Here is an 18,428-nt window from a genome sequence, read left to right as displayed (position 1 = left end):
TCCCCTAATCATCTTTGTTGCTCTTCTCTGTACTGTGTATATGTTTTTGTACATGATACCATTGTGAGTCTAATCCATTAATAAACTATCTATCCATCTTGTTCTGTTGATGAAGTGGTTGTGCACTAATAATATTTAGTAGCTTTTCTGGAGGCTCAAATTATATTTAGGGCATTATGTGCCATATAGAGAACTCTTAATATGAGCCAGAAATTGCAAGCATAAAAGCTTACATGCACAGGCTATTTTGAGTGAGACCGTGTTTGAAACATCAAGAGTCATTTCCTCTTTGGGGAGACTTCTTCCACTTCTGGCTATGCGCAAACCACACTTCAAATATTCAGATGGGGGCTGGTTTGGAGGAAGCACAAAGCTTGATAGACAAACTACTGTGTTGCTGATTTTCATTGCAAACAATGAGCGGGGAGGCTCACAAGGTTAGTATGCTGGCCTGGCCATTGGCGAGCTCGCGTTTGAGACACGGTTGCTGCCGTGGGACTGCGTGAGCTCCTGTCACTCACTCCAGCTGCTGCCAACCCTGCAGTATGAAAGCGAATGACTGAGTAGATAGATGGGTACCACTTCAGTGGGTAGCTAAACGGGGAACATAAAAGGAGCCACCCTGGGCAACGGTGATGTCACCAGCTTTCCACCTGGAAGTGCTTCAGAGCTGCCAAAAGGAATGTAGTAGTAATATTGCAAACTATGATAACCAAACCGCTCCTTCTGTTAGTAGAATTATTTTCTCTACGGAAATGTGTTTATTTTTTCCCAGTATATTTTTTTTCCTCGCATATTATCCCAAGCTTATCCCAGATAAGGAGGCTGTTGTAGAAGCTGAGAGATACTAAATCATTCTGTTCTGTGTCCTTTAAAACTTCCTTTATTCTCAGGGAATCGCTTACTCACCGCAACGGATAATTTACAACTGTGGGCCCCTCCTGCTAAGGATGTGTTGGAAGAAGAAGACGAGGAAGGAGAAGATAATCCTGATCTCGGGGTCAAAGAGGATAAAAACCATCCTGTTCTAAATGATTGGAAATGCATCTGGCAGTGCAGGTAAGCAAAGACGGAAAAGAAAAGGCAGTGAAACATTTGTGTCAGGAAACATTTGTGTCTTTAGCTTACTGGCGATCTAGTCATCCAGATGGGGTTCCAGATTTGCTGCTAGAATGTCCAGTAGCAAAAAAAAACATTGATAGGATGTTTTTTCCCAGGGCATTTCAAATTGCAAAGAGTTTTCTTCCAGAACAAGGCTATTTTAAAAAAGAAAGGGATAATAAAGGCCTTATAATAATATTTTATTTTAATTAACATTTTAACTTTAGTATTTTTGTAGTTATGTACTGTTTTTAAAAGGCTGTAAGCCGCCCTGAGTCCGCAGGGAGAAGGGCGGGGTAGAAATATAAATATAAATAAATAAATAAAAATAAAATAAATTTCAAAACCTTGGCTTTTTCAGAAAGCCAAAGGTTAAAAACAAGCTACGGGGACTGTATCCATGAGCCGTGGTGGCGCAGTGGTTGGAATGCAGTATTGCGGGCTAACTCTGCCCACTGTCAGGAGTTCAATCCTGACAAACTCAAGGTTAACTCAGTCTTCCATCCTTCCAAGATCAGTAAAATGAAGATCCAGATTGTTGTGGGCAATATGCTGACTCTCTAAACAGTTCAGAGAGTGCTGTAAAGCACTATGGAGCGGTATATGAGTCTAAGTGCTATTGTTATTTCCAGTCCTGTTATAATTTGTGGGGAACTCCAACCATCTCAGCAAAGAGTTGGGAGCCATAGGTTTTAAGAGAGATTTAGGAAAGAAAGGAGGAAGGATAAGCTATGTCTAGCTACTTGGGACATTATATCAACCTGTTTGCTTTTTTAAAAAAATATATTTTATTGAATACAAAGGAAAGAAATTTTTAAAAAAAAACATTGAACGTGGTGTATCATCTTTGACATACATCTTTGTCTAATCATTCCATACTTTACATATAAGAATAAATATTACCTATACAGCTATACATATCAAGTCCCCTATTTATATCCCTTCTATCAACTTCCTTCTTATTTCCCTCCACTTGTAAAATTTATTCCAAATTCGGTAATATTCTGTTTCCTCCTGGTTTTTTAATTAAGATAAGATAAGTCATCTTATCCAACCTGTTTGCTTTTTAAGAGGGAAGAGAAGGCACTTGATAAAGAAGGAAGTCAGTGGTTCTCCTTTTCATTCTGCCAAACTATGAAGATTTTTCTGAAAAGTTCGCACATGACCCCAATTGAGTATTTAATCTTAGTTAGTTAAAAAAAGCACAATTAGATGTTGCTTCATACAACATTCTCAATCCGTCCTTCTGCGCCATTGATAGCAACAGCCCAAATCTCTCAATACTGCTTGAACTGAAGAGGTATCAAAATTGCTAAAGTAACAAGGCACTGTTTGACTAGCCTGCCGAGCCACCCAAAAAGATTTAGGCTATATATTCAGCTTTGAGGATAGAATTAGTTTTTAAAAATGCATCATATGGGGCAGCAATTAATTCTGGGTGGATAACAAGATGTCGAGGGTATCCATGACTACAGCCTGACATGGATAGCCTACCTTGACATTGCAATAGCTATTTAAAAGCCTTCCAAGTTGAGAGTTGCCTTCTTTGATTGTTCTTTAGGACAGCCGTTTCTGTCCACTTGATGGAGTGGTCCCCGGATGGCGAATATTTTGCAACAGCTGGGAAGGTAAAAGTTTTTGTTTGTTTGTTTTTTGTTTTAATTCATTCCTGTTTTGAATCAGCGACGGTGTGTCGCTTCCTCTGGCTGTACCTCAGAGGTTGTGGCACTTAGCTTAGCAGATAAATAATGTCAGTATAAATGAAAAAGAAAGTGACCAACAGCCCAGATAACACTTGCTGGTGAAATATAAAAGATCACTAATGAAACCAAAAGGTTGGTCTTCTGCCTTGAAGAGGAAGCTGCTTTTTTAAAAAAAAATTTTTTAATTTTTTTATTTTTTATTTTTCCAAACTCTCCCCCATATATATATCGTGATATTTATCAGACGTTAACATACATTCTTTTTACATTCTTATATATAAGATACTTTTAATGAAATGAAATAAATACATACACGTGACTTTTGGTGTTGCTCGCCCATTTCCCTTTTCACTGTATCCACACTCCTTCTTCTCTACCTTCTTTCTCCCTTTCTCCTCTTTCTTCCCTACTTCCCTCTTCTTCCTCTCCTCTCCTCTTTCCTTCACCACTCTCCTCCCCTTTCTCCCCACTTCTCCTCTTCTCCTCCAACCTTCCTACTTCCTTCTCCCCTCCTTTACTCTTTTCTCTCTCCTCTCCTTTCTTTCATCCCTCTTCAGATACAATTCAGGGGTAATGTCCGAGCAACTCCTCTCTCCAAATTTCCCTATCTGTATTATATACAATAAGATTAATTTTCTCTTACATTAATACTTCTATTTATCTAACCTTCTCGGTATATACTTCTATAAATATTTATACAACCTCCAGTTATTCAATACTGTGTCGCCCAGGTCTCCCTCCTTATCAATGATGATTAAAGATAAGACAGAGTCAGACTACTATGAAATCTGGGGAAGTTTTTATGATTGGCTGAAAAGAAAATACAGTTAAAAGATAGTTAGTATCAGTTTGGATGGAAAAAGAAGGAGGAAGCTGCTTTTTTTGGTAAGAGAATGGGGAACTTCCTGAAGCATCCTAATGCACATTTACATGCTGACAAACATCATCCGCCAAATTCCTGAATTTCTTCCCTGAGCAGATCTGTCCTCCCAGATGATTCAGTTGAGAACCAGACCCTGAGAAGCCATTGGGTGGCAGATCCTTTGTGGCTCCCTTGATTTGTATCTGTCTAGATGTGGTTTCTTCATATCTGTTATTTTCAACCAGAGATAACATCCGTTTCCTGAATATGGCCAGCTCACTGGCTGATTGCTCCCCATCTGCCAGTCACAACTGATGAATCAGATTATCCTTGAAGGCCAGCACTTTCCTTTTCACATTCGTTGTGTTTGGGAAGTCTGCTTTATTAGCTAGAGATTGTTTACAACAGGGATCCTCAACCTTGGTAACTTTAAGACTTGTGGACTTCAACTCCCAGAATTCCTCAGCCAGCATAGTCTTAAAGTTACCAAGGTTGAGGACCCCTGGTTTACAACATTGCAATTTGCCAAGAATGGTTTACAGTTGGGGAGCATAAGGTTTTGCTAACTCAGGAGCTGCACCAGCATGGCCAGTCAACAAGGGTGGGGCCAGGTTTGAAGGAACTGTTTAAGGACCATCAAGGTTGAAATGAGTTTTTTTTTAAGCTACAGCAAACCAAAAGCACTCATGTCACACCATAGCCTGCTTCTAACTTGAAAAATACAGACAAAAATGGCCTCCATTCTTGCCCAAAACTATTCTGAAGTTGAGGGTGAAAGGAAGAAGAGGAGGAGAAGGAGGCAGCAAGGTGGATAGAATACAGAATACAGCATAACAGAGTTGGAAGGGACCTTATAGGTCTTCTAGTCCAACCCCCTGCTTAGGCAGGAAACCCTATACCATTTCAGACAAGTGGTTGTCCAAAACGTCCAGTGTCGGAGCATTCACAACTTCTGGAGGCAAGCCGTTCCACTGATTAATTGTTCTAACTGTCAGGAAATTTCTCTTTAGCTCTAGGTTGGTTCTCTCCTTGATTAGTTTCTATCCATTGCTTCTTGTCCTGCCTTCAGGTGCTTTGATAGGTTTGGTTACAATGGCAATGAGTTGCACCCTTGGAAAAGCCAAAGAGCTAGATATGGGACAGGTCACTCTGAAGGAAATATTTGCTGTCACTAAGTAGGACTCAAGCAGAGCAGACACGCAGAAAGCAATGATATATTTGTCCATCTAAAAATGCTTCCCCGTAAGTAAGACCTGCTATGGGACTGCAGCCGTTCCCTTTTCTCCTACAACAGTGATGCCGAACCTTTTAGAGACCGAGTGCCCAAACTGCAACCCAAAACCCACTTATGCATCGTCGAGTGCCGGGTGGGTGTGGCCCATTGGCTGGGTGTGGCCTATTGGGTGGGCGTGGCCCTTTGGATGGGCCTAGCCCATTGGGTGGGCGTGGCTGCGATGGTAACGGCAGACTGGGTGGGACTAAAAAGTTCAATCAATAAATTCCAACTTTGCAATATCTTTCTTTTTCCCACGAGAAGTTGAAATTTGACTGATTGAACCTTTTCTTTTTTTTTTTGCACACGGCGGCGGAGGCCTAAAGCGAAAAGAATATATAAATTTATAAAACCCAGCTGAAGGCCTAGGACTGGGGCGACGGCGCGCGTGCCCACAGAGAGGGTTCTGAGCGCCGCCTCTGGCACCCGTGCCATAGGTTTGCCACCACTGTCCTACAATATTAGCAGCTACTTTGGGATGAATGGAGAGGCTGAATGACGGAAGAAGGGTAGACTCCGTTCTTCTGCCTCTTGCAATGTGGCTTTAATCCAGTTCATGCAAGACTTTGGGATGCAAATGACCTTTCCTCTATTTTGTTTCATTCAGGACGACTGCCTCTTAAAAGTCTGGTACCCCATGATGGGCTGGAAATCATCTCTCCGTCCCCAAGAGGGAGATGAAACCAAAAAAACATCTGCCTCCGTCCATTTTGCATTTGTCTACCTTTCGCATCCCCGGGCAGTGACGGGATTTTCGTGGCGACACACTAGCAAGTTTATGCCCAGGTTAGGATAATTCTGGAAGAAAATGATGGTCTCCAACACTCCCCCACCCACCCCCCAAAAAAGAACCATTTTAATCCGACAGCATAGGCATCTCTGTGTTGGTTGTATTCGTTTGATTTTGGTCCTACCTCTAACCAGGCGACATTCAAAGCGGATAACTTCTGTAAATCGACAAGCCCACAAAAGAGAAAGTTAGAATTGATAAAAGAGAATATTGGTAGCTCAGGGTGGAACTGTGGAGTCCTTGGTGCTCTCTGAGCTGGGTTGTTTTCTTGTAGACATTTCATGACCCAACTAGGTAACTTCATCAGTGCTAGAGGGAGTGGGGTTTGGTCCCTGGTGTTTACTGTTTGATAAAGTTTGCCCTTAGATAAAGTAAATGGTAAATCAATCAAGGAAGTACCAATTCAGATCAACAATCAAACACTAAACAACAACCTAATAAAGGAATCATCTAGAATACTCCCACCAACTCTGACACTTGTATATAAACAGAGAGCAAACCCACTCACTTCTAGCACTGATGATGTTACCTAGTTGGGTAATGAAGAGCCTGCAAGAAAACAACCAAGCTCAGAGAGCATCAGAGACCCCAAACTTAGAATTGTTTCCTTGTGTGCATTGTTATCAGTAGCCAAATGCTCCTACAAGTAGTTTTTGACTTATGTCGAGTCACTTTGTGACCATTCAAAATTACAGTTGCCCTCAAAAAAAGGGGACTTAACGACCGAGTTTCAAAGGATTGTAGTCCTCCATGGATTGTGATCCAACATAGTCTTTCTTTGTGCTTCTTCTCCTCAGGGGATCTGTTTGCAACGTGCTCCTTACTTCGTGTCAGGATGGCGTTTGTCGACTGTGGGTGGAGACGTTGTTGCCCGAAGATACGCTGTTGGGGGAGCAGATCTGCGAAACAAGCACGTCAAGCATCAGTTCCAGCAGCAGCTTCTCACATTCAGGAAGGCACAAAGACAACATTCAGCATGCTTTAGAAGTATGATGAACGAAAGAATTGGGTGTTAGATGATCCCTTTTATTTGTCTGGAGTTAATATCACCTCTCAGTAGCAGAGATTCAAAATCAGCAGTGTTAGAATCTATGAAAGTGTGTATCTGTCTTCCTTCCTCCCTCCCTCCCTCCCTTCCTCTCTCCCTCCTCCTTCCTTCCCTTCCTTCCTTCCTTCCTTTCTTTCCCAAGATGTGACCTCCAACTAAATGGTGGGCAAGATAAGACATCAGGCCAAATAGCTACGGGATTTTAGTTCTTAGTGACTAGTTCTTAGTGACTCTTTTGCTGTGACTTCCTTCCTTCCTTCCTTCCTTCCTTCCTTCCTTCCTTCCTTCCTTCCTTCCTTCCTTCCTTCCTTCCTTTCCTAAGATGTTACCTCAAACTAAAAAGTGGACAAGATAAGACACCAGCCAAATAGCTACTGGATACTAGTCCTTAGTGACATCTTCTCCATCTCTTGTTATTGCTAGTTTGGTCCAATTTTAGCAAGAAAACTGGCTAATATTTCAGAGGTGAATATTCACTCTGGATTACAATGACCTTCCTGATGGGATTTTGTTCTGGGCTTTTTTTTTTTTTTGTAAATATTTTCTTTTTTTGCTCTCCTCTCCTAACCTTCCTTTTTTTCCTTTGCTTCAGACAATCCACCATCTGAAGAACTTGAGAAAGGGTCAGCGAAGATCTTCGGTGCTCATCACTCATGCAGAAGACCTACCCAACCAGTTGGGAATCCACGAAGTGCAGCGCCATATTTCCCATCATGCTAACGCGCTCTGCCATTTCCATATAGCTGCAAGCATTAACCCCAACACTGGTGAGTTCTCTATTTGTATTTACTGCCTATCCCAGGGGTAGGCAACCTTGGCTCTTTTATGACTCATGGACTTCAACTCCCAGAATTCCTGAGCCAGCATGGCTCAGCTTGGAAACCTCTCCCTTTCCCCCCCAGCATGGCTGGCTCAGGAATTCTGGGAGTTGAAGTCCACGAGTCATAAAAGAGCCAAGGTTGCCTACCCCTGCCCTATCCTATCTAGCAGAAGTTTGTCAAACTTTCCTCCATACCAGGGGTGAGGAACCTTGGCTCTTTTATGACTCATGGACTTCAACTCCCAGAATTCCTGAGCCAGCCATGCTAGATAGGATAGGCCAGGGATAGGCAACCTTGGCTCTTTTATGACTCGTGGACTTCAACTCCATGCTGGCTCAGGAATTCTAGGAGTTAAAGTCCACAAGTCATAAAAGAGCCAAGGTTCCCCACCCCTGCTCTATACTCTATGTACACTAAGCAGAAGAACTTAGCTTTATAGCACAGGCCCCCAACCTTTTGGGCACCAGGGACCGGTTCTGTGGAGAAAGATTTTTCCGCACCCAGAGGGGGCATGGTTTCATGTGCTGTCTGGGGTTAACTTGTTTCCACGGCCCAGTTGCTGGTATGCCATGGACCGGTGCCGGTCCACGGACCAGGGGTTGGGGACCTCTGCTTTGCAGTATAAGATCAGGCTTGGTGATGCTTCAAACTTTATAATGGATTTTTAAATTTAGCATTAGCAATAACACTTAGATTTATATACGGTTTCATAGTGCTTTCCCGCCCTCTCTTAAGCGATTTACTGCGTCAGCATATTGCCCCCAACAATCTGGGTCCTCATTTTACCTACCATGGAAGGATGAAAGGATGAGTCAACCGTGAGCCAGTCAGGATCAAACTGCAGGCTGTGAGCAGTGAGTTAGCCTGCAGTACTGCATTCTAACCACTGCGTCACCATGGCAGAAGAACGTAGCTCTCTCTACAGTATAACACGGTCCCCAAACATACACACACACACAGCCTGGACCACAGCCCATTCTGAAGCGGGACATGCAAGCGGCATGTGTAAATGGAGTTGCGTGCACTCATGCATGTGCCTACTGCTCACACGAAACCATCCTTTCTCCTCCCCCCCACCCACCCACCAGTCCACCAAGCTGGAAAGTTTGGGGACCACTGCAGTATAAGATCATGCTTGGTGATACTTCAAACTTTGCAATGGGATTTTACATTTGTTTGTTTGCTCATTTGTTTATAAAATGTATTAGCTGCCCATTTTGCCCCACCGTAACTCTGCTCACCTTGCAGTGTTAAAAGATAAAACGTATAGTTTGCAATAATATAAATTCTTTCTCCTGTCTTGTATAATTTCCACAATGTCTCAACCGACCGATTTCTGTTGGCATTTGCAAATTGTGGTTCAGCAGTAGCTTTTCTTTTGAGACTTAGAGTGCAGAGCAAACTACAGCAGGATGATTTTTAAAAACAATTGCAGAAGAAGAAAAAATGAAACAGCAGAAGAAAAAACAGGAAGAGAGATGGAGAATATTACCCGTACAGTTACACTTTTTCTTTTTGCTTCTTCTGTTGCTTTAATTTTTTTTTCTTTGCCATGTTTATTTTGCAAACAAATGTATATGTAGGCTTCCCCTACCTGGATGCGTTATATATTTTTACATGCAGTTTCAATTAAAAAAAAATGGGCACGCTTCCTAGCAGCTGTGGACAATAGCTGCAGATGTTGAATCTGATCGCTTGCCTTAATTTCCTTTTGAAAAATAAGTTTGGAACCGGGGAAAGGGTTGATAACGGTTCCAAGATGTTGCAACATCCTTTTCAGCAAACCCATTTCCCAAGTGCCTGAAAACATTGAATAGCTTTTCTAATGTCTAAATCAAGCTCTCTCTCTCTCTCTTTTTTTTTCCCCAAACTGTCCCTTCTTCAGATATTCCACCGGCACTGGTGAAGACCGCTTTTAATTTCGATGAAGGCAACGAAGGCTTTGTGGTCCATTGGCTAAATAACAAGGAATTCCATTTTACATCTTCCACGGAAATCTTTATGCAGCACTTACGAAAACTGGCGGATCAGCAAATGAGAGGATCAGAAGGGGATGTTTCTGAAAGAGGGGATGAAGAGAAAGAGAGAGGCTTACTCATGAAGCTTGATCATGGTTAGTTGTAGCTACTTCTCCTCTCCTCCACCACCCCCTGTAGTTGTAGCTGAGAAATCAGGTGGTTACACTTGACCAACAATCTTGCTCTTGAGTTGAAGTGAAGTAATCCTTGATACGGTCCGTTTAGCGACTGTGCAAAGTTAACAACAGCACTGACAAAAGGGCCTCATGGCTGATTTTCACACTTATGACCCTTGTGGCATCTCCGTGGTCACATGATCAGAATTCAGACGCTTCTCAACTGACTCATATTTATGACGGTTGTAGTGTCTCGGGGTCCTGTGATTAGCTTTTATAACCTTCTGACAAGCAAAGTCAACGGGGAAGCCAGACAACTGTATTATTAACTTAACAAGTGAGGTGATTCACTTAACAACTGAGGCAAGTTAGGTCATAAAATGGGACAAAATTCACTGAACAAAGGTCTCACTTAGCAACAGAAATTTTGGGTTCAGTTGTGGTCGTACGTTGAGGACTATCTGTAGTGAAAAATGTTCAATAATACTTTGAAGGATTCAGATTTCCTGACCTTGGTGTACTTGTATGATCAAGCAACTAAAGTTCTAGCAAGTCAATGAAATAATAAGGGGAAATTGTCTCTGTCCTTGTTTCTGGATAGTCCCAAGCTTATATTAAACCTTTTTTCATAGCAATTAATAATCAATGCTTAGAATAGGAAATGCTGAACGAGGATAGTCGGGTGTTTCGTCTCCAACATTCTTCCCTTCTCCTCGTCCGCCACATAACATTGAGCAACGTAACAGCTCTTGGTCTTTTGATCTTTTCCTTTCAGAGTTGTCTCTCGACAGAGAATCTGAGACAGGGACTGGCTCCTCAGATCACGACGATGGAGAAAAGGAGGGAAGTCCCAAAATTCTTTCTCCAGCTGCTGCAACAGTTCAACTTCCTACAGTCTTGCTTGACCGGAAGATTGAACTTCTGCTTAAAGAATGGAACCAAAATCCAGATATGCTGTTCACCATTCATCCCGTGGACGGGACCTTTTTAGTGTGGCATGTGAAGCATCTAGATGAGTACAACCCAGGCATCTTTCGACAAGTTCAGGTAGATGCATCTTCCAAGACTGCATTCCCGTGTTCAGAGAAGAGGAAGGGAGTGTTAAAACTCGCAGTCTCCACTTGATGTCCCCTTGCCAGCAGATGCTATTGGCTGATTTTTCTAAGTGCAGGTTAAATAATAATAATAATAATAATAATAATAATAATAATAATAATAATAATAATAATAATAATCTGTAATACCATCAAACATCCACATCTGCCTATCCCAGGTCCTGGGTAAGGACTCGATAGGTAGACAAAATGCCAAATCCAGTCTGAACATCTGGCTGACTGTGCGATGATCCATAATAATAATAATAATAATAATAATAATAATAATAATAATAATAATAATAATAATAATAATAATAATAATAATAATAATAAAGTTGGAAGGGACCTTGGAGGTCATTTAGTCCAACCCCCTGCTCAGGCAGGAAACCCTTGGTGACTTCAACTTTGTCCACTGTGTGGACTTCAACTCCCAGAATTCTCCAGCCAGCCAGGTTCCTGGGAGTTGAGCTCCACATATCTTAAAGTTCCCAAGCTTGAAAAACACTGACTTAAAACATGCCAAGAGGGGAAAAATTGTCTAGAAATGTTGGTACTTCCAGGTATACTTTCCCACGTACTTTTGTAAGTGTGCCTCAGTCTAATAATTAAAATAACCAAAGCACTACTGGCTTCCAGCTTCCATATCTACTGGTACTGTAGTACGGACATGAAGCATTAGGATTTTTTTTAAAAAAAAGTTCAGTAAATACCTAATAATAATAATAATAATAATGATAAAGTTAGAAGGGACCTTGGAGGTCATCTAGTCCAACCCCCTACTCAGGCAGGAAACCCTATACCATTTCGGACAAATGGCTGTCCAGTCTCTTCTTAAAAACTTCCAGTGTTGGAGCATTCGCCGCTTCTGGAGGCAGGTTGTTCCACTGGTTAATTGTTCTCACTGTCAGGAAGTTTCTCCTTAGTTCCAGGTTGCTTCTCTCCTTGATTAGTTAACAGCCACATCTAGTTTTGTCCTAGCATTTAAAAATTCGTGGGATATTTTTTATATGATTCACAGGAAAAAAGTGGTTGGGTTTGATCCTGAGGGTTGTTCTTTCTTTCTTTCTTTAAAAAAAAGGATGTTTCTTCTCTCTCGTCTCAAAGACAGTTTTTTTTTCCCCTGGGCCATCACTCTGCTGAACACTTAATTCCCACAGCACTGTCTTAGGCCTAAGAAATTTACTTATGTAATAGGCTGTATTGCAATTATCATCTTCTCATTTCTCATCTTTCCTACTATCTTCTCCTATTGGTATCTTATGATTTATCACTTGTTATTTGTATCTTATGATTAATGGTTGTAACTATGATTTATGATCTATGACCTACCACTTTATTGTTGGATGTGTGTACACTGAGAGCTTATGCATCAGAGACAAATTCCTTGTGTGTCTAATCACACTTGACCAATAAAGGATTCTATTCTATTCTATTCTATTCTATTCTATTCTATTCTATTCTATTCTATTCTATTCTATTCTTATTTCTATTCTATTCTATTCCTATTCTGTAATTCTATTCTACTCTAGTCTAGTCTAGTCTAGTCTAGTCTATTCCTATTCTATTCTATTCTATTCTATTCTTATTTCTATTCTATTCTATTCCTATTCTGTAATTCTATTCTATTCCAGTCTAGTCTAGTTTATTCCTATCCTATTCTATCCTATTCTATTCTATTCTATTCTATTCTATTCTATTCTATTCTATTCTATTCTACATTTTCTGTTCTGTTCTGTTCTATTCCATATTTTCTATTCTGTTCTGTTCTATTCTTGTTCTGATAAAATTTGGAAACAACATTGGATAGAAAATTTCTCCCCACCAATGTCATCGTTTGCCTCGCACCTTGGAAAAAACAGCTGGATTTGACCAGCCCCATGCAATATGGACAACACTGAACCAAATTTGACCATGGTTGATGTACAGACACCCTCTAGAAGTGAGGCAAAACACCATCACCGATGGTGATGTGGGGCTGAAAAACAAACTATCCAAGATATAGTGACACAGTGCCAAAATAGAGCCTATAATGGAGGCTTCACTGATTTCCTGGCTATGACAAACGAAGCAAAACTATATCTGTAATCTAGACATACATTTATAATATATCAGATGTTATATTTTATAGTTTGCATTTTTATCTCTTGCGTTCTTGTCGAAATGTGATGTGAATGTGCCGTGCGATCAATGAAATAAATACATTTCCTTCCCCGGTTTTTCTAGGTGTCCTTTTCTTCTCAGATTCCCGTGGCCTTTCCATCGGGCGACGCCAGCTCCCTCAGCAAACACATCATGATGTACGCCTGTCCAACCTTCTCCAAGGAAAGCAGTGCCCCAACTTGGAAAAGAACTAGCGTTTCAGACAGCCTGTCCGGATGTCGACCCAGCAGATTCCAGGATCCGTCAAGTGGAAACTTGTGCACTCCCACCGTCATGATGATCTCCAAACACATCGACGGCTCTTTAAATCAGTGGGCCGTTTCCTTCGCGGACAAATCCGCCTTTACGACCGTCCATACTGTAACTCACCAGTTTCGGTACTGTGGCCATCGGTTTCACCTCAATGACCTGGCTTGCCATTCGGTGCTACCCCTGCTGCTGACCTCGTCCCATCACAATGCCCTGCTGACTCCCGAGGTTGATGACCCCTGGGACTTGGAAGGATTAAATAAATCTGCAGATCCCATGCATCCCACTCTGAGGACCCCAGCCAAGCAGCATCTGCAAAATGCAGCCACCCGCACGTTCTACAACCCGGATGCGATCTACAGTGAGCTGATNCGGTGCTACCCCTGCTGCTGACCTCGTCCCATCACAATGCCCTGCTGACTCCCGAGGTTGATGACCCCTGGGACTTGGAAGGATTAAATAAATCTGCAGATCCCATGCATCCCACTCTGAGGACCCCAGCCAAGCAGCATCTGCAAAATGCAGCCACCCGCACGTTCTACAACCCGGATGCGATCTACAGTGAGCTGATCCTCTGGCGAGTGGATCCCATTGGGCCTTTGTCCTACACAGGAGGAGTATCGGAACTGGCGCGCATTAATTCCCTCCATACTTCTGCTTTCTCGAACGTGGCTTGGCTCCCAACTCTTATCCCTAGCTATTGTCTGGGTCAGTACGATTATCTCATATCTCCCAGCATAGGAAGTAAGACTGTTCGTTCTCTCTTTGTCATGTGCAAGTAACCAAGAACAGGAGTTGAGTTCAAAGCTCTAAAAGTTTATTACATGCTACCTCTACCCAAGAATCTGATCTGGTAATGGTCATGCCAAATTGGCGCTAAATAAGGGTCAGCAGGATTTATGGAGGGCTGGACTTGGGTCTCTTGTAGCTTCACAATGACTCCAAGCTGATGACGCATTTAACTCTGCCCCCCAGCTCAGCCTGCTCATTTCCTACACCCAGTGGAATGACTTGCCTCCAGAAGTTGTAAGGGCTCCAACACTGGAGGTTTTTAAGAAGGGATTGGACTAACATTTGCCTGAAATGTTATAGGGTTTCCTGCTTGAGCAAAGGGTTGGATTAGAAGATCTCCAAGGTCCCTTCCAACTTTGCTATTCTGTTACAAACTTCTAAACTGTGTATGTAGAAGAGAGATAATGTGCTAGGTGTACAGCAGTCAGTCCTCCTGGGTCAGGGGTAGGCAACCTTGGCTCTTTTATGACTTGTGGACTTCAACTCCCAGAATTCCTGAGCCAGCCAAGCTGGCTCAGGAATTCTGGGAGTTGAAGTCCACGAGTCATAAAAGAGCCAAGGTTGCCTACCCTTGTCCTGGGTAAACCAAGTAGGAAACACGACTAGATAAGCTAAATTTATTTTATTGTAAGGCTACCTTAATAGAATCTTGCAAGTCTAAAAATACAAAACTTCCCACTGCCACTTCTAACTGCTTGATCTAAGTTTCTTCCTCTGACCTTAAGCCATGGGGACCCCTCACTCTCTTATCTATTTTTTCCCCCTAGGCAGCACCTCTTATCCCCTTTCATTCTCACATTCCTGAAGGTTTCAAATTTGGATCTGGCATACCCTTATTTTTATTTTCTCCAAAACCAGGTGCTTGCTTTAATGTAAGGAGGGAAAAGACTGCTATCTTTTTGCATTTAGATCCTTGGGATTTTTAATTTTCCACAGGGTAGGACATAACAATATAACAATATATAGCTTGTCTAGCAATAATCATTGGACTGTAGGGCTCTTACTCAATGCTAACTTGTTCTCCAATTAGGGACGTACTGCAATTCGGCCAGTGCCTGCTTCGTGGCCTCCGATGGGAAGAACCTGAGGTTGTATCAAGCTGTGGTAGATGCTCGGAAGCTGTTAGATGAGCTCAGTGATCCCGGAGCCTCTGTAAGTTTCGTGGGCAAATTCGATTGGATTTGACTTGATTTTGACTCTCTATGCTCTATAGTGCAGGTGGTCCTCAACTTAGAATTAGAATTTTCCATTACTAAGAAAGGCAATTGTTAACTGAGTAGTGAGAAAGAGCCTGTGGCTTAGAGGTCAACACAGCTGCCTAACGTGCAAGCAGCCCAGGTTCGAATCTCAGAAGGGTATAGCTGACTGATGAGAGCTAAGGAGCTAGAAATAGCTATACCAGCTTCCCTTTAACTCTTTGTTAGCAATCCAAATTTGCCAATGACAGCATCTAGCTCAAGAATCCAAATAAAACTCCACGTTCATTCCGTTTCCAAAAATATTACTGTTTATTGAATAGACTGCTTGGTTATGTCAAAGCAAAACTAACTCTGAGGTTTCAACCACCAATTCATATACTTAAACAATAGTTTTCCCAGCCAAACCCCCAACGTTCTTTTACGTAACCCATATCAACGAGTCCACTTTGTTATGGGAACCATCTGCTTCCAATCCACACCTGTTCTGGTGTCCTTGACAAGGTTTCAGGCTCTCACAATCTTCAGCTGAATCGAAGAAGTTTCGTTTCTCCATCTAGCCACTTGAAAATAATACCTCCTCCCACTTAATCAAAAGACAAGTTGAAACGCAGAGGCACATAGCTGCCAAAGTTTCATCCTTGACAGCTACAGTTGTTAAGTAAATCATGCCGTTGTTAAGCAAATCCACCTTCCCCCATTGACTTTGCTTGTGGGAAACCAGCTAGGAAGGTCGCAAATGGGGATCACGTGACTCTGGGGGCACTGCAACCATCTAAAATACATGCTAGTTGTCAAACACTTAATTTTAATTGCATGACCATGAGGCTGCTACAACATCATAAGTGTGAGAACTGGTTTTAAGTCATTTTTCTCAATGTTCTAACTTCAAACAGTTGCTAAACAAATTTTTGTAAGTCTAGGGCTATCTGTATTCAACTCTGCTCTGCTGTGCTTTGTTTTATACTGCTCACAAAAATAAAGGGACTGCAAACCCCTTCAGTTCCATGGTAAAATGTTCCCTTTATTTTTGTGAGCTGTATATTTTACCCAAAATGTAGATACAGATTCAGAGCTGTTGTTTAAACCCCAATATTGTTTAAAGTATCTGACAGTGCTGGCTTTGCTCATGTTTTCTGTTTTAGAAACTGATTGGAGAAATATTTAACATTGTAAGCCAGCAGTCAACAGCTCGGCCAGGATGCATTATTGAGTTGGATGTCATAACTGACCAGGTAAATCACTTACTTATTATAGTGTAGACTGATGTTTTAAGTTTTACTTCTTAAGATTCCAGAGGTAGCCGGCAGCCAGTATTAAAAGCAGTTAAAAACTCAGTTCGCCAATGAACTGTTTCATCCATCCCTTCATTTTAAAACCATCTAAATCAGTGGTTCTCAACCTTTTCTTCACCACGGACCCCAGTTAAATACCTTTGGTGGTCACAGACCACCAAGATTTAAGATTTAAATCATAACATCTCTTCAAGCCTTCATGGACCCCCCAGGACCCACAGGTTGATCTAAATAATTCTGAAATCTAGTGGCAGCAACTCGGATGCTTCGACTAGTCAAAGTTGAAAGGAAATTTCTTCCTTTGATTGGTCTTGAATCTTCCCATATTTAATTGTAAGGGATTCTTCCAGGTTGTAACATCGTGTGTAAAAACCTCACACTGTGCATGATTTTATATCTGACTGGTCTATGTACCCTCGTTTATTTTCAGTGCAAGCTGTTCTCCAAACAGGGCCAGTTTTTTTTAATCTACATGAAAATATTGATTCTGCCTAATGATAGAAGCAGGTGACCCGAGCCAACAAAACAAGTGGACAATAACAGAACAGTCTTTTTAACAAGATGCAAGCAAAAATAAATGTTATAACCGCATATATTTCCAACAGAGTTTCTTCAAATTGTAGAAAGAAATGAAAGAACAAGTAGTAAAATATCTTGACGTAAAGATATTCCACAATATGTTCCTTCTTTATATACTGGGGAACTAAATTTACTGAGCTTGAAGGTGTTAAATGATAGTCCCAAAGGTGCTTTTTCAAAAGACAACTGGACTTTGTTTTTCCTTAAAGACGTTTTGCTTCTCATCCAAGGAGCTTCCTAAGTTCTGACTGAAGAAACTTCTTGGATCAAAACTGAAAAAGCTTCTTGGATGAAAAGGGAAACGTCTTCAAGGAAAAACAAAGTCCAGTTGCCTTTTGAAAAAGCACCTTTGGGACAACCATGATCTGGATGACTGAGAACCTCCGTAGACATGTTAAATGATAGACTTAACTTATTTGTGCAAAGCTCAGATGACAAAATGCCTAATGCCTTGAATAATGCTGTAAATAATTGATTGGAAAGTTATAACTTGCTCATTTTTCTTGACTCTGCTTCTAGTGTGGGTCCAGTACGCAACTACTTCATGTCTTTCAAGAGGATTTCATTTTGGGATACAAGCCACAGAAGGAAGAGGTGGAGCAGAAGGAAACCGAGATATTTTTCCAACCTTCTAAAGGTCTTGTGATGCTCTTTTTAAGCTAATTGTATCTGTAAACCCAGCTTTCCAGAGTGATGGGGTTTATACGTAATGCTAAACTATAAAATCTGGTTGGCATACTGTGGCTTGATCTTGAGTGTGAAGACTACCATTCGGATGGAAGCATTATATGAGATTTAGTGATGATGGGTTAAAAAAAACCCATGATTAAAAATAGCTGTCCACTCAACCACTGAGCCCTTGTGATGGAGGAAACGAGAAGGAGGACTTGGGAAGCTACTGATCAAAATCTCATTCAGTCATGAACTAAATGACATGGTTGGTTGGATAGGGTTGCAATCTCATCTTAAAATCTACTCTAGAGAGTAGAGGTATGTACAGAATGTACTGTATGTATGTACATAACGAATGCAGTGCAAGCAGGATTTGGCTAGACCACTTTTTTGGTGGGGAGTCACCATCTCACCAAGCCATAATCCAAAATTTTAGACAGGTCTAGCAGAGTAATCAGCCGAGTGCCTGCCTTCCTTATCACCACTATACACTCAACCAGAGAACGCCCACTACTGTGATGCTCTTGTGAGATGGCAACACGGATATTTTTTTATTGCAAAGAAACAAGTATGTGATATATTTTATTTTTCAACAGGCTGTCAGCCACCACCCTTTCCCAATACATTGTGATTTATTTTTTCTTACCTGTTCTAAC

General features: G+C 41.5%; 1 protein-coding gene across 1 annotated transcript in view; it reads left to right on the top strand.

Moving 5' to 3' along the window:
• The window catches only part of DMXL2 (Dmx like 2), a 71,084-nt gene that overhangs the window by 15,009 nt on the left and 37,647 nt on the right, over positions 1-18,428 (top strand). The window contains exons 5-16 of the mRNA XM_015827452.1: positions 894-1,059; positions 2,663-2,729; positions 5,547-5,725; positions 6,527-6,716; positions 7,370-7,544; positions 9,484-9,711; positions 10,508-10,779; positions 13,053-13,466; positions 13,667-13,946; positions 15,061-15,182; positions 16,372-16,461; positions 17,620-17,737. Of these exons, the coding sequence (XP_015682938.1) occupies positions 894-1,059; positions 2,663-2,729; positions 5,547-5,725; positions 6,527-6,716; positions 7,370-7,544; positions 9,484-9,711; positions 10,508-10,779; positions 13,053-13,466; positions 13,667-13,946; positions 15,061-15,182; positions 16,372-16,461; positions 17,620-17,737 (2,301 nt within the window). The remainder of the gene's footprint in view (positions 1-893; positions 1,060-2,662; positions 2,730-5,546; positions 5,726-6,526; positions 6,717-7,369; positions 7,545-9,483; positions 9,712-10,507; positions 10,780-13,052; positions 13,467-13,666; positions 13,947-15,060; positions 15,183-16,371; positions 16,462-17,619; positions 17,738-18,428) is intronic.

The sequence above is a fragment of the Protobothrops mucrosquamatus genome, unplaced genomic scaffold (assembly GCF_001527695.2).
Source record: "Protobothrops mucrosquamatus isolate PMUCROS unplaced genomic scaffold, P.Mucros_1.0 scaffold3709, whole genome shotgun sequence".
Lineage (NCBI taxonomy): Eukaryota > Metazoa > Chordata > Lepidosauria > Squamata > Viperidae > Protobothrops > Protobothrops mucrosquamatus.
Note: the sequence above shows the minus strand (reverse complement) of the source record. Positions and strands in the feature narration are given on the sequence as shown.